The sequence below is a fragment of the Amblyraja radiata genome, chromosome 8 (assembly GCF_010909765.2).
Source record: "Amblyraja radiata isolate CabotCenter1 chromosome 8, sAmbRad1.1.pri, whole genome shotgun sequence".
NCBI classification, from domain to species: Eukaryota; Metazoa; Chordata; class Chondrichthyes; order Rajiformes; family Rajidae; genus Amblyraja; species Amblyraja radiata.
Genome location: NC_045963.1, coordinates 26,759,479 through 26,775,844, shown reverse-complemented (window position 1 = coordinate 26,775,844; position 16,366 = coordinate 26,759,479). Strand labels below are relative to the sequence as shown.

Here is a 16,366-nt window from a genome sequence, read left to right as displayed (position 1 = left end):
TACATAAACTTGAACTACCTTCTGGCTTACTGACACCTGCCTTTATACAGGTAAAAAATCAGGTGTTGAAATAACTGCCGGTAAGTCCTTGCCAATAGCACTGCTCCCAAATTTAAACTGCACCAAGCGGGGCCCCCACCCCACTTTGGAAACAAAGTGCTATCAGTTGCAGACTGGCGCATGAAGCAATATCCAGCGCTAAAGACTTGGGGTAAAGGTAATACACACAGCGTTGCCGGTTTGGCACGCGAAGGTTTAAACAGAGCGTTGTCGGCTTTGTGCGTGGGAGTTTAAACAAAGCGCTACCGGCCACAGCGCTATGGGTCACAGACTGTTCGGGCAAAATTATAACAGTATAACAGTAAGGCAACAAGTCTTCTGCTGCATCACCGTGCTGCCCATTTTTACTACATTGTTTTGTTACTGGGTTTCCTTAATTTCATTAAACTATGTTTGAACCCCCCAGCTGCCATTGTGGGCATCAAAGTCACTTCTCCGAGTTCATCATTCCAGGCCTCTGGAATTTGTCCAGTGGCAGAACAACTCTGCAGTGGCCCTTTTAAAGAGGCATCATTTGATCTGAGCAATAGTTCTTGATGTAATGTTTAGTTTAACTTAGAGCTACAGCATGGAAACAGACTATTTGGCCCTCCGAGCCCACACCGACCAGTGATCACCCAGCAAAAACATGCATCGTGGATGCTGTAAGATAAATGGAATGCTTAGTTGTGAATTTGGAGGGGAAAAAAAGTATTTTTCTTTAAGACCAAATGATAGTGGCAAACTCCACACTGACAGCACCCGGATAGAACCTAGGTCTCTGGCGCTGTGAGGCAGAAGCTCTACTAACTTCATGTCCATAAGTCACCAAAGCAGAATTAGGCCATTCAGCCCATCAAGTCTATTCTGCCATTCAAACATGACAAAACATAAACCATTAGTTCAATTCATGCTAGGGCCCATTTACAGAAGCCAATCAACATACAAACCTGCATGTCTTTGGGACGTGGGAGGAAACCTACACGGAGCAAACCCACACAGTCACAGGGAGAACATACAAACTGTACAGACAGCACCCATAGTCAGGATTGAACCCAGGACTCTGATGTTGTAAGGCACCAACTCTACCGCTGCCCCGGTATAAATCTTAGCTGCCTTACCTTTGCTGGCACTTATCATCTGTAGAACCATCTCAGCAGCCCCTCGGTCATGAAGTCTTGCCTGTTGGTACAGCAGCTTCTGCTTCTCCATTTCTTTTTCCTAAACGGAGAAGCCAGGTGATTGAACAGGAGCAAAGGAAACAACACTCAATTCTCCGACAAGGACGTTCTTCTGTTTTTAAACCAAGGGCTCCATGCTAACTTCTCAGACTGGACATATTGGAGAAATAATGAACTGCAGATGCTGGTTTATACCAAAGAAAGACACAAAGTCCTGGAGTAACTCAGTCGGTCAGGCAGCATCTCTGGAGAAAAAGAATAGGTGATGTTTCGGGTCGGAACACTTCTTCAGACTCAAGTAGAAAGAATGGTTCCAACCCGAAAGGTCACCCATCCTTTTTCTCTAGAGATGCTGCTTGACCCGCTGTTACCCCGGCACTTCGTGTCTGTCTTCTGTGTAAATTAGTATCTGCAGTTCCTTTCTACGCATTTTCTCCAGGTACCTTGATTTTATGCTATTTCCCCCCCATCCCCCACCTTCCCTCTCCAATCCTTTCCCACCTAAATCCAGAACATCTTGCACGCCCTGCAATTGTTTAATAACTTTTGGTTTCCAGGCCCTCATTCACTTATCTTTACCTTGGACGTTCAGTCATTCTACACCTCTATCCTCCACCAGGAAGGCCTTAAGGTCCTTTGTTCCTTCTTAAAGAATCTGAGTCTGAAATGGGTCCCGACCCGAAACGTCACCCATCCTTTTTCTCCAGAGATTCTGCCTGATCCGCTGAGTTACTCCAGCATTTTGTGTCTATCTTTGGACACAATGGAGATCTAGCATTGAAATTTCAACTGTTCTGTTACCATCTATAGTCCGTCTTTACAGGATGCTGACAAAGATATCAAGACATGGGCCCAACCATGTTTAAATGATGTTAATGACTTATTCGATCATCTTAATAAGCTGAAGTATCATTTTTTGAGTAGATTGCACAGTCAAAACAATAATCCAGAACAAAGGGATACAAGAAACTGCAGATGCTACAATCTTGAGCAAAATAGAAACGGCAGATGCTGGATTCTTGAGCAAAGCACATACTGGTGGAGGAACTCAGGTCAGACTGCATCTGCACAGCGATGTCTGAAGAAGGGTCCTGACCCATCTGTCCATTCCCTCCACAGATGCTGCCTGACCCACCTGAGTTGCTCCAGCATTATTGTTTGATCCAATACAAACCTTGTGCAAGCATGAACTTTGGCTGCTATTTCGTATGGCATGGAAAATAAAAGCTTATTTTTGGTGATTTGAACAGTCACGAAAGAAAATAATCAAAATTGTCTGTGCATTTTACGAAGGAGATATAGCGTAGAACAGGTGCATCTGCCCACCAAGTCCGCGCCGACCAGCGATCACCCAATACTATCACTACCTACACACCAGAGACAATTTACAATTTACAGAAGCCAATTAACCTATAAATCTGCACATCTTACTAAGAAACCGGAGCACATGGAGGAAACCCACACAGTCACAGGGAGAATGTACATACTTTGCTTAAACACAGCACCCATAGTCAATATCGAACTCAGGTCACTGGCACTGTAAGGCAGCAACTCTACCGCTGCACCACTGTGCCACACTCCTTGAGAGCATAGAGTCACGTACCATTGAAACAGGCCCTTCGGCTTAAACTTGCCCACACAGACCAACATGTCCCATCTGGACGACAGATGGCACAATGGGCTAAGTGTTCGGCTGGCAACCGGAAGGTAGCTGGTTCGAATCCCGCTTGGAGTGCATACTGTCGTTGTGTCCTTGGGCAAGACACTTCACCCACCTTTGCCTGTGTGTGTCCTTGGGCAAGACACTTCACCCACCTTTGCCTGTGTGTGTGGATGTAATTATGTGAAGCACTTTGGGGTCAATGCAAGTTGACTAAAAATGTGCTATATAAATAAAGAAATTTAATTTAATTTAATCTATTTCTGGTGTTTGACCCGTATCCCTCCAAACCTGTCGGATCCATGTGCCTGTCTAAATGTTTCTTAAACGTTGTGATTGTACCTGCCTCAACTCCCTCCTCTGGCACCACTCTGTGTAAAAAAAATTCCCTTCAGGTTCCTATTAAATCTTTACCCCCTAGCCTTAAACCTTTGGCCTCCAGTTATCCCAGAATTGTTCTGTCGCTCCAGACTCTGAACCATTTTGTTCCCAAATCATTTGTCCAGCTTCAATTATCAGCCGATCCATGTTCTCTCAAGCTGCTGCCTGACCAGCTGAATTACTCCGGCATTTTGTGACCTTTTGTGTGTTAACCAGCATCTGCAGTTCCTTGTTTCTATTCTGCTCAATGTAACAGGCCTGACAAAACCCATGGGAATCAGCACGCCATAAGCAAGCCTGGACTCCTGCCCACATACATTTTGCAAGTCAACTGAAAAAATGAGATACCGCAGCTTGGTTGGGACAAGAGGACCTACAGAAGACAGTTTAGAGCTCTGCAAATAGTGTTGAGTGTTCAATGGTGTAGCTCAAAGCTGAGGACACAGGGCATGACACAATCAAATCCGCATCATGTCCGGACAAAAGGAATCTGGGAGACATGTGTGGCTTATGAGGAGCAGTGAAACAGCAGCAACAGCAGGAGCCTGTCGTGATGTTGGCTTTGCTGCCTTTATGTTCTCCCGGATCCATTCAGGAACATGTTGGAAGAACCACAGGTTCAAATGGCAAAGGTTAAAGAAAAGGGGAGGCTCTTTTAACAGGACTAGAGATACAAATAAATAGAAGAGCAATTACACAAATGAGCAAGGTAATGAATTGGAAATTAAATGAAGGTTAATTGTAAAACAGTAGATGGCACTAACACAGAACAATTAGTGTTGGTTTTTTTGGTTGTTTTTTTGTTTTTTTTGTTTTACCAGAGTTGTTTCCCAGAAGCTGCCAAATTTGTTTCGTAAATCTTTGATTATATCATGCTGTAAAAACAAAATTGATCAATTTTTGTCATTTCCACAGAGCGCATGAACTCTCAAGTCTGGAAGAAAATGGAGAAAAGTCTGAAAAGGGAGCGTAAAGTAAGAAAACAACCTTGTGTCATTTAGCCCTGCCAAGAGCTGAAAGGTTAGAGGGTAGGGCCGAGGATGTCCTGGTTGAGTTGCTCCTGGGCCTGGCCAAGATGGCCATCCGTGAATCATGGTGCCAGGCGGAAGAGGGCTCTGCCCGAGCCGGCTGCCTGTCCCTTTTCCGGGGTTACGTCCGGGTCCGGGTGGTGTTAGAGAGGGACTATGCACTGTCCACGGGCACCCTGAGGAATTTCTGGGACGGCTGAGCACCGCAGGGGGTTGAAAGCATCCTTGACAAGGATTGTAACGTAGTTGTATAGTAGTTTATTTAGTATATTTGTTTGTCTTGTATTATGGTGATGGGTTCTGTTTTGTTTTATTGGTTTCTTTCCATGATTGAATACAGTTTTTGATGATAAAATAAAAAAAGAGCTGCAAGGTTTTGCCTTCATTTCCAACTCCTTCCTTTGTAGCTACACAGCGAAAGAAAACAAAATCCTGCCAGGAAAAACGTTTTTGTTTTTATTAAAGCTTCAGTATCCGTTTTGTAACCTTTGTGAATGGATTTTACATTTTAATTTAGTTTGGTTTAGAGATAAAACAGGCCTTTCGGCCTACCGAGTCCACGCCGACCAGTGATCACCCACACACTAACACTATCCTACACACCGCTGTAAGACAGCAACTATGGCAACATGCCGCCCCTTCTTTCTCAAGTTAGCTTTGCTCCCTCCATGCCTGACACACAAATTCTCCAGTGTGAAAACTCCAACAAAATTAGCTTGCAGGTAAATTGCCCTCAAAAGCTTTCAATGAGGTGAGGGATAGGTTGGCACATAGTGTCCATTTAATATCTTAGTATAGTTTAGTTGAGTACAGCATGTAAACCAGGCCCTTCAGTCCAATGAGTCCACGCCGACCATTGATCACCTGTTCTATGTTATCCCACCTACACACCAGGAGCAATTTTCAGAAGCCAATTAACCTACAAACCTGCATGTCTTTGGGATGTGGGAGGAAACCAAAACACCTGGAGAACAACCATGCGGTCACAGGGAGGATATATAAACTGAGTACAGACCACACCTATAGTCAGGATCAAACTCGGGTCTCTGGCACTGTAAGGCAGCAACTCTGCTACTGCAACACCATACCACCCCCAATGATGATTAGATTAATTTCGGAAGAATGTAACACTGTGCATAATCCCAGTCTCTGCAATGATGTAATCTAACTTGAAGAACAACTGATAGAATCATCTTTATTGAGAAAGTATTTCTCCTTGGGGTCATTTGTTCTGCACAGAAACATCAAGCAACGAAACATTGAGGTGTCCACATAATTTGTAATGGATTGATTGGGTAAACGCACAGAGGGCATAGATTTAAGGTGAGGGAGGAAAACTTTATTAGGAACCTGAGGGGTAACATTTTCACACAAAGTTTGGCAAGTATATGGAATGTGCTGCCAGAGGAGGTAGTTGAGGCAGGTACCATCACAACATTTAAGAAATATTTAGACAGGTACATTAGATTGATTAGTACAGCTGTGTCAGGAGTTAAGGAGATAATGCAGGAGAATGGGGTTGAGAGAGAAAGAGAGGTCAGTCATGATTGAATGGCAGAGTAAACTTGATGGGCCAAATGGCCTAATTCAGCCTCTATAAATTATGGACATGGATAGGACAGGTTTAGAGTGATATGGGACAAACGCAGGCAGGTAGGACCAGTGTAGATTGGACATGTTGGTCGGTGTGGGTAAGTTGGGCCGAATGGCCTGTTTCCACTCTATGGTTGTGTATGACCACTTTGTTGGAATTAAATATCGCATCCAACTTAAAATAAGCAGCCAATTTAAAGAGCAAAGCTCACCGTGTGTAGTATTAAGAAAAGACATCTACAAAAGAAAATTTGTAAGGACATAAAAGCTATGAACCATAATCTAATATGTATAGTAGGAGAGATTAATGGAGGAAAATCTTACTTCAAAGGTTTTGACTTCTTCTTCACCATCTTCATCTTCTTCTACGTGACAACTCTGCGGCAACAGAACAGGAAAATGTCTCACTGAAAAGTGATTCACTTTAAAACTTGCGTGAGCAATGACTATAATTCTTAACCCAATTCTAAACTTCTCAGCTCTTTCACCGTCATTTCAAACTGCATTGCTGAGCTGATTAATTCACTTCAGGACTTCCAGCCTCGACACTGAACAATTTTGTCATAGATACCACGAGTAATTGCAACGTGCAAACGTGGCAAATGTTTATTCAAATATTACCTTTGCCATGATATCAGCATAAGCCATGTAGAGAAAGTCTTCTTCCAGGTTACTGTAGATTAAAACAAAAACATGTAAAAGCCATTTGGACAGGTACTGGATAGGAAAGGTTTAGAGGGATATGGGCCAAATGCAGGCAGGTAGGACTAGTGTAGATGGGGCATCTTGGTCGGCATGGGTAAGTTGGCCCAAAGGATATGTTTCCATGATGTATGTTTAGTTTTAATTATTTAATGAATTATTTAAAAAAATAAACCTGAGTTTCACATTTAGGACTGCCCTTGATTCTGCTTGTGCAGAAGTAACAGCAAATGCTGGTTTACACTGAAGATAAGCACAAAATGCTGGAGTAACACAGCGCGTCAGGCAGCATCTCTTGAGATACTATTTCTTTTCCTTTTCCTTTCCTATTTCTTTAGTTGCTGCCTGACCTGGTAAGTTACTCCTGCATTTTGTGTCCATCTTGATTCTTCTCGCTTGTTTCATTTGTCTGCTTATTCTCATTTTTTTTAGTTTAGTTTAGTTTATTGTCACGTGTACAGAGGTACATTGAAAAGCTTTTTGGTGTGTGCTATTCAGTCAGTGGAAATATTCTACATGGTTCTTGGCCTGTCCCACATAGGCGATTTTTCAGGCGACTGCCGGTGACTGTCAAGTTGCTGGCAGTCGCCTGAAAAACCGGCAACTGGAACGATGAATGTCAGTGGAACACACACACACATTGTTTCCTTCACCAGCCCATTATGCAGGTGGGGGACAGGGCAAGTGGGGGGAGCGCTGTCTGAGTGAAATTCACACGGTGCAAAGCCAAGGTGATGCAGACACACACCACGATGAACAGGAAGGTTGGCGCTGTAATTAAGACGGCTAAAGTACAGTGTACAGTAAGTCCTTTAAAAGAGGGGGGTAGAGGGGGGAGAAGGAGTGGAGACAACTTTTAAGAAGCCAGAGATACACGGCTGTGAAGTTCGGCGGACATTTAACATTACCGGTAGGTTATCCTTGGTTCTGAAAACTACCGCTTACGTTTTTTTCCCCAATGAGCCATTGAAATTTACCGGTCAGCACCGGCTACAACCTACGAGAACCTATGAGAACCTTCGACCTCCTGGCAACCCACTAGGACCTCCTGGCGACCCACCTAAGGCATGAGAATTCTCGCTACTCTCCATGGCGGCTTCATTCTGGTCGCCGCTAATATTTCAACATTAGTTCCCAGAATGCGGGAACTCCACACGACCATGAAGGTGACTTCCCGGCAACCACCCGCAAACATGTGGCGACAGCAGAATGTCCTGCAGTCGCCTAACAATTCGCCTAAGTGGGACAGGCCCATAACAATCAAGCTGTCCACAGTGTACAAATACAGGATCTATTGAAGTAGAGGTTTAACTGAGTGGAGCGATTGTAATGAATGGTTGCAGATCTACTTCTGGGACCACCACACAGAGAGTCGCCTGACTCTATTTTGAATATAATTTCATATCAATATTCAGTTAATTCTTCTCGTGGCTATGATCGCCATCTGTAAGAAAATGAGGAAGGATTTCCAACAAGGTTCTTTGGTAGCTGAACACTATGATCCCTGAAACCACTCTAGTGCAACCCCCTAGCAACCTTTCAGGGAACTTCACATCCTCCTTATAGTGTGGTGACCAGAACAAGACACAATGGCTAGTTGTGGTCTAACCAGACCTTTATAAAGATTCAATATAACTTGCTGGCTTTTATACTCAATACACATGTTTATGAAGCCCAAGATCTTACTCTCTCAACATGACGTCTTCAAAGATGGAAGCAGGAACCCACAGATCCCTCTGTTCCTGCACACAGTTTAGAATGATGCCATCAAATTTGTATTATATTTTAGTTTAGTTTAGAGATATAGCGTGGAAACAGGCCCTTCAACCCACCCATACACTATCCTACCCACTAGGGACAATTTTTACAGAATCTCTTCTCTAACTCCAGCAGACTTTACTTTAAACTTTAGAGATACAGCCCCTCAACCCACCAAGTCCATGCCAACCAGCGTACACTACCTCTATCCTACACACTAGGGATAATTTTTACAGAAGCCAATTAACCTACAAACCTGCTCAACTTTGGAATGTGGGAGGAAACCGAAGCACCCGGAGAAAACTCGCACAGTCATGGGGAGAATGTACAAATTCGACACAGACAGCATCCATAGCCAGGATCGAACAGGGGTCTCTGCAGCACAAGGCAGATATTCTACTGCTGAGCAAACGTGCCGTCCTCTGGACCCAAAATGTTAACTGTCTATTTCCCGCTACAAATTCTGTCTGACCTGCTGAGTTCATCCAGCATTTGTTTTTCTACTCAAGGTTGTAGCATCTGCAATCTCTTGTGTCTCCATTACCTGGTACCTGGGTGACCTCTCTGATACAATGGTGGGCAGTACTTAGGAGACATGGCAGAGATCGGCTGCTTGCAAAGATCCTGTAAACTTGAGAGCAAGGCCAAAGGTTATTCCACATAATATCACACACATGAGTGATGGCAGCGTGGAATATCCAAGCCTGTGAATCAGTACCTTGTTCCCCAGAGTTGACATATCCAATTCTAGAGGGCATAGGTATAAGGCGAGAGGGTGAAAGTTTAATGGAGATGTGTACAGGTCGGCATGGTGGTGCAGCGGTAGAGTTGCTGCCTTAAAGTGCCACAGATCCTGGTTCGATCCTGGCTTGTATACTCTGGTATTTAGAAGGATGAGAGGGAATCTTATTGAAACATATAAGATTATTAAGGGTTTGGACTCGCTAGAGGCTGGAAACATGTTCTCGATGTTGGGGGAGTCCAGAACCAGGGGCCACAGTTTAAAAATAAGGGGCAAGCCATTTAGAACAGAGATGAGGAAATACCTTTTCACACAGAGTTCTGAGTGTGGAATTCCCTGCCAAAGAGGACGGTGGAGGGCGGTTCTCTGGATGCTTTCAAGAGAGAGCTTGATAGGGCTCTTAAAGATAGTGAAATCAGATGTTATGGGGAGAAGGCAGGAACGGGGTACTGATTGTGGATCATCAGCCATGATCACATTGAATGGCGGTGATGGCTCGAAGGGCCAAATGGCCTACTCCTGCACCTATTGTCTATTGTCTATTGACTATGGGTGCTGTCTGTACAGAGTTTGTACGTTCCTCCCACACTCCAAAGAAGTGCAGGTTTGTCGATTAATAGATTTTGGTAAATTGTCCCAAATGCATAGTATAGAATGTATGGGTGATCAGCACAGACCAGATGGGCCAAAGGACCTGCTTCCACACTGCATCTCTGAACTAAACTAAAACCTCTTTAAAATGAATGAATGTTCTGCCTCTCTCCACGGCAGCTGTCTGACTCGTCGTATATTTCTAGCTAATTGAGACACTGTTGTCAACGTACCATTTTTCTGTGAGAGCTGTTCGACTGAAAAGTAGAATGAGTTGGTGAAGTGGGTCGAGGTGCTTGGTTCCCTCCTCTTCTTCAACTGGCTTCTTTCCCCCTGGTTTCTGGGGAAATCAACAAATCAACTAGAAAGTAAACTGCAATTCTATGGAAATAGCATCACTACCTTTCACCACAATAACTCAGAATGGGTTTCTCCCCTCCACCCCGCCAGCACCCGCACCTATTTCGCCCCTCCCTCTCCCCATTCTTTCCTCTGGCTTCACAATTCGCAACCCTTCAATCTCACCTCTTGTTATTTTCATCTCTGGGCCTTTGTCCAATCATCTGTCAATCAACCCCCCCTCCCCACCCCACCCCCCCACCCCCCCTTGCCTGTGTTCACCTGTTGCCTGCCATGCTTTGTCCTGCAGCTCATCACTTCTAGTGTTCTTCCCCTCTCCCATTCCCCCACAATCAGTCTGAGAAAGAGTCCCGACCCAAAACGTCACCTATCCATGTTCTCCAGATCAGCTGCCTGAGCCATTGAGTTTCTCCAGCACTTTACCACTTTATATCTTTTTATGGTCGAAGTTCCGATGTTCCTGGACCTAGTACCTCCAGTAAGGCATGTGACAAGATAGGCTGGTCTCAAAGTTCAAGACATATGAGATACAAAGCGAGCTGGCTAATTGGATCCAACACTATAGGTGATATGAGGCAGGGGACAATCTTCAAAGAATGACACAAAGTGCTGGAGTAACTCAGCGGGTTGGGCAGTATCTCTGGACAACATGGATAGGTGACATTGTGGGTCGGGATCCTTCTTCAGACCTGAACCGCAAGTCTGAAGAAGGGTCTCGACCCGAAATATCACCTATTCCTATTCTCCAGAGATGCTGCCTGACCCGAAGAGTTACTCCAGCTTTTTGTGTCTATCTCAGTGGTCAAATGATTCTTTTCTGATTGGAAGCAAAATATGTGGTGCATAGTTTGTAAACTTGAAAAGCTCCCTGCATAATATTGACCTGAAGTTCTTTGCACTGAGAAGCTCCAAACCAAATCTATTAAATAAAAATATTCTCCTTTGGCATTGCTGATCAATATGCACAGTAATAGAATATTTTTTCCATAATTCCATTTTGATGGGTGTATGAAAAAAGCTGCTGGAGGATGTAGTTGAGGCAGGTCCTGTTGCAACATTTAAGAAACATTTAGACAGGTACATGGATAGCAAAGGTTTAGAGGGATATGGGCCAAACACAGGCAGCTGGAGCATGTTGGTTAGGAAGGGCAAGTTGGGCCGAAGGGCCTGTTTCCGCACTATATGACTCCATGGTTTATCACTTAATATTTTATATTCTATATCTTATACTGTAATGATATAGATAGCTGATTTTTGATCTCAGAAACTTGAGTGAAATTGTTTCCTCCTGGACTAAAAATGCTGGATGCACATATCAAACAGTAATGTCTGTCGGAAGGGCTTACCGCAAACAATTAAGGCGCTGCTGGAAAACATTTGTAGAATAACCTTCCAGCATCTATCTCCTTATAATATTTCATGCAAATCTGGCTCCACGGGAACCAACTGCAAAATGTTACTCACGGCAATATCTTCTATTAGCTTATCTTCAAAATAATGTTCCTCGGTCTCAATCCATGACTTCTCGTAGCCTTGGAGGAAGAGATTGACAGCTCGGTGCCTGTAGAGGAACATCCAACGGCATTGTGACAGGGTTACTTGTTTTGCTTAATGGATAAGGACTGAAGATCATTGCACACAATATTAAACTGATTAAAGAAATGGATGCTGCTACTGAAAACCCATTATGTCGCATTTCACTGTCAGTTAATACCATCTGTTGCAGTAGATTTTGATCATTTCTCACCTCAAGCTAGATTTTTTCATCAGCCTCAATCTGATTAGGGTCCTATTTAATAATATTTACATCAACATAAAATGACTGTGAATCTTACATTTAAATTTATTCTCTCAAGCATATTTTTGTGATTACACAACGCGCTCCAATGCGTTTAATAGTAACCTGATGGGCAACGTTTTCACTCAGGGGGTGCTGCGTATATGGAGCAAGCTGCCAGAGGAGATGGTTGAGGCAGGTAAAATAACATTTAAAAGACACTTGGACAGGTACATGGATAAAAGAGGTTTAGAGTGATATGGGTCAAATGCGGGCAGGTGGGATTAGCTTAGACGGAATCTTGGTCAGTATGGACGAGTTGGGCCAAAGGGCCTGTTTCCATGCTGTATGACTATGATGACTCTGTCCCAGAAGATCCCCTGTATCCTTGACAGCATTAGTTGACTTCTCATGCCTGAATTCACAATCTCCATCCTCATTTATAAAAGCCTCAGAGGTCCTGGTATGTGTTTAATAAAACTCTCATGCAGTTTCCTGCAGGTTCCCCAGTTTCTCCCATTTCTCTATAATGGCGGGGTCTTCAATCATTCTCAGTTCCTGGAACTGGTTTGCATGCACTTGTAACCTCTTCGGCGACTCCACCAGACTTTGCTTTAGACTTTAGAGATGCAGCACGGAAACGTGTCCTTCGGCCTACCGGGTCCGTGCCGACTAGAGATCACCCCGTACACTAACACTATCCTACACACTAAAGACAATTTGCAATTTACAGAAGCCAATTAAACTCCAAACCTGCACGTCTTTGGAGTGTGGGAGAAAACCCATGCAGTCACACTGTACAAATTCCATACAGACAGCACCCGTAGTCAGGATCAAGCCTGGTTCTCTGGCAGCAATACTACCGCTGAGCTACTGTGCCACTCATCTCCACACTTCTCAACATCATTGCATAACCAATCATGCTGACTTGTCTGTATTTAGTATTCATGTGTGAAGGGCCTCACTAAATTTGTTAAGCTAAAATGGGAGTGTAAATTTGTGTAGGTCATATATAAATTGCACCCTTTTGCTGCTTGGAACTAAATCTATCTATATATAATGTTGTGAAAAGTTCCCCTTGCTGTGACAAGGGCAATCTGATCTTGGCAGAGGAAATGCAAAAATTATTTTACTGGCTTAGAACATAGAACAGTACAGCACAGGAACGGGGTTTTTTGGCCCACAATGTTTAGCCAAACATGATGCCAAGTTAAACTGATCTCATCTGTTTGTACAGGATTCATATCTCTCTATTCCCTCCAATTCCATGTGCCTATCTAAAAGCTTGTTGAACGCCACTATTGTATCTTCCACATCCACCACCCCTGGCAATGCGTAACAGGCTCCCACCACCCTCCATGTAAAAAACTTGACCTGCACTTCCTCATGAAACTTCCCTCTCTCACCTTTTCACTTCTGGTGTTGAGCATTTCCACCCTGGGATAATAGGTTCTGAGTGTCTACCTTATCTACGCCTCTCATAATTTTATATGCTTCAGTCAAGTCTCCCCTCAACCTCTGTAGTGGCCATTTGGCTTAATTTTGTGTGTCATAAATTATGGCATTTGCCTTTAAATTTTGTCTGCCTGTAATTATGTGGGTGGGATTTATTACGTAGTCGGAGGCGTGTTTGCTGCGGGGATTCTTGTGCAGAAGCTGTTAGCTTTTTAGTTTAGTTCGGAGGAGCATGGTGAGAAGGAATATCTTTCGACCATGGGTCAGAGCATTCCAACATGAGGAGTTTTCTAACGTTTCAAAGCGACATGCTGGAGTTTGACGAAGCTTAAAGTGTACGAGTCAAAGAAGAAGGTTGGATGAATATCTTACTGTTTTTCTTCAACAATAAAGAAACTATTAAAGATTTATCTTTCGAGAAGCTTTGAAAGTCTCGTGGAGAGCTCACATGCGTAAAACAACATTCTCCAAACCCCAGGTAGACAGAAATGCTGGAGAAACTCAGCAGGTGAGGCAGCATCTATGGAGCGAAGGAAATAGGCAACGTTTCGGGTCGAGATCCTTCTTCAGAATGCTCCATAGATGCTGCCTCACCCGCTGAGTTTCTCTAGCATTTTTGTCCACCTTCAATTTTCCAGCATCTGCAGTTCCTTCTTAAACATTCTCCTAACTCCGTGTTTTCTCCTAAGTGACTAGAGGGAGCGATTTCTTGAACGATATAATAATCTGCCACTATATTCTCCATCATTTCAGGCACAGACTCGGTGGGCCAAAGGGCCTGTTTCCGTGCTCTATCTCTAAACTAAGCTAAACTACAAACTTGTATGTTTTTGACGTGTGGGTGAAAACCAGTGCTCCTGGAGGAAACCGATGTGGTCCACAGGGAGAAGGTACAAACTCCATACAGACAGCTGCCGTGGTCAGGATCGATCCCGGGTCCCTGGCACTGTGAGACAGCCACTATACCGCCCCACCACTATGCCACCATGCACTACTGTCCACCATTCCTGTAATGGGGCGACCAGAACTGCATGCAATACTCCCAATAATAGTAGTGAGAGGGAAACAAATCATTTCTTACCGAGGTAAATTATAAAGTGGTGCCATCCTGAAGCAAGCCACCACTGCCCGCTTGCGTTGTTTGGACAGCAACTTGTGCCACACAGCTTTTTTAGATCTCTGTGGATGTTCAACCTGAAGTATTAAGTACAAAGGCAAACATTAATCTCACCGCCCCAACCGTGTGACTGCCCGGAAATGAATGAGATTCAGTCAGCTTATGCTCTCACTCTGACACTCATTGTTCCTGCTGCAATGTGATAGTTTAGTTTAGTTTAGTGATACAGCGTAGAAAGCGGCCCTTCGTCCAAGTCTGAGGCAACCATTGTTCACCTCTACACCAGTTCCATGTTATCCTATTTATCGCATCCTACGCACTAGGGCCAATTTACAGAGGTGTACAAAATCATGAAAAGAATAGATAGGGTGAATGCACCAGAGTAGGGTATTTGAGATCCAGAGGACACAGGTTTAAGGTGAGGGGGGAAAGATTTAATAGGAACCTGAGGCATAGCTCTTTTTACACAAAAGGTGGTGGAACGAGCTGCCGGAGGAGGAAGTTGTGGCAGGTACTATTCCCACCTCCTGTCAGCTCCTCCATTTCCACCTCCAAGTCCCCAATAAAATGTGTAGAAAGAAACTGCAGATGTTGGTATATACCAAAGATAAACACAGAGTGCTGGTGTAACTCAACGGGTCAGGCAGCATCCCTGGAGAAAGAGGATGGGTGATGTTTCGTGTTGGGACCCTTCTTGGGTCCAGACATAATGGGGGCTTAAAGTGCAGGGGAGGGAACTGAGGGTATGACTCTTACCGAAACATTACCCAGACTTTTTCACCAGAGATGCTGCCTGACCCACTGAGTCATTCCAGCAGTTTGTGTCTACCCCCAACACAATGGTCGGCACTCTGCCATATCGTTCCGAATACACCCACTGAGCTGAGCTCTGGAGATCGACACAAAATGCTAGTGTAAATCAGCAGGACAGATAGCACCCCTGGAGAGTAGGAATGGGTGACGTTACGTGTCCAGACCCTTCTTCAGACTGAGCTCTGGCGCCAGTCTTTGTTTTAAACCAGCATCTGTAGTTCCTTCCTACACATTTTGTAAGCTCCAGTGCACTTCTCTTCATTATTGATCCTAGGTAATGAACAGACCTGTTCCAAATGGAGGACCACGTTGGCAATATCCAGCACACGCAGGACAGTTTTTTCTGGGTCGGACGTATCTTCGTTCCGGTTGGGTAGATCTTTGTAAAGTGCCATCTGCCATCGAATAGCAGGATCCTCCAGCTGTTGGAACAGACATGTGTCAGTTGTCACACCACAATATCCACCAAGCACAGCGCACTTCTTTTTCAAAACCCATGCTGCAACTTTAAATCACCAAATGAAGAAATGTTTCCATAGTTAGGGTCCTCACTAAACATTCACTCAACAGCTTTTAAAACATAATCACTTCCGAACAATTTAAACAGCAGGTTGGAAAAACAGGATGAAAAAAAGATCACATTTTAAACAGCTGTACACATTTACACACTATGAATTTTGGAAATTGATAGTGAGGGTCTATTTAACGGTAGATCAGCTGCAATTAAAAATTCCCTTAAGACCATAATAACACATCGGAGCGGAATTAGGCCACTCAGCTCTTCGATTCTATTCCGCCATTCAATCATGGCTGATCTCATTTTCCTTCTCAACCCCACTCTCCTGCCAGCTCCCTGTAAACCTTTGACACGCTTACTGATCAAGAACCTATCAATCTCCGCTTTAAAAATACCCAATGTCTTGACTTCCACAGTCGTCTATGACAATAAATTCCACAGATTCACCACCCTCTGGCTAAAGAAATTCATCTTCGTCCCCATTTTAAAGGTACTTCCTTTAATTTGAGGCTGTGCCCTTTGCTTCTACTCTCTCCCACCACTGGAAACATTTCAGATTATTTAAGCAATGAATGCTTTTGGAACTTTGCATAACATTGCTTCTCCAAGCCATGCTAAAATAAAAGCAAGGCTGTGAAATGAATGGAAACTA

The 16,366-nt window shown here is 43.9% G+C and overlaps 1 protein-coding gene across 1 annotated transcript in view; it reads right to left on the bottom strand.

Annotated features, from left to right (window-relative positions):
• Window positions 1–16,366, bottom strand: part of ryr2 (ryanodine receptor 2) — a 301,683-nt gene that overhangs the window by 61,588 nt on the left and 223,729 nt on the right. Inside the window, 7 exon segments of the mRNA XM_033025458.1 lie at window positions 1,161–1,260; window positions 6,207–6,260; window positions 6,504–6,555; window positions 9,909–10,015; window positions 11,500–11,596; window positions 14,349–14,461; window positions 15,485–15,619. Coding sequence (XP_032881349.1) covers window positions 1,161–1,260; window positions 6,207–6,260; window positions 6,504–6,555; window positions 9,909–10,015; window positions 11,500–11,596; window positions 14,349–14,461; window positions 15,485–15,619 — 658 coding nt within the window.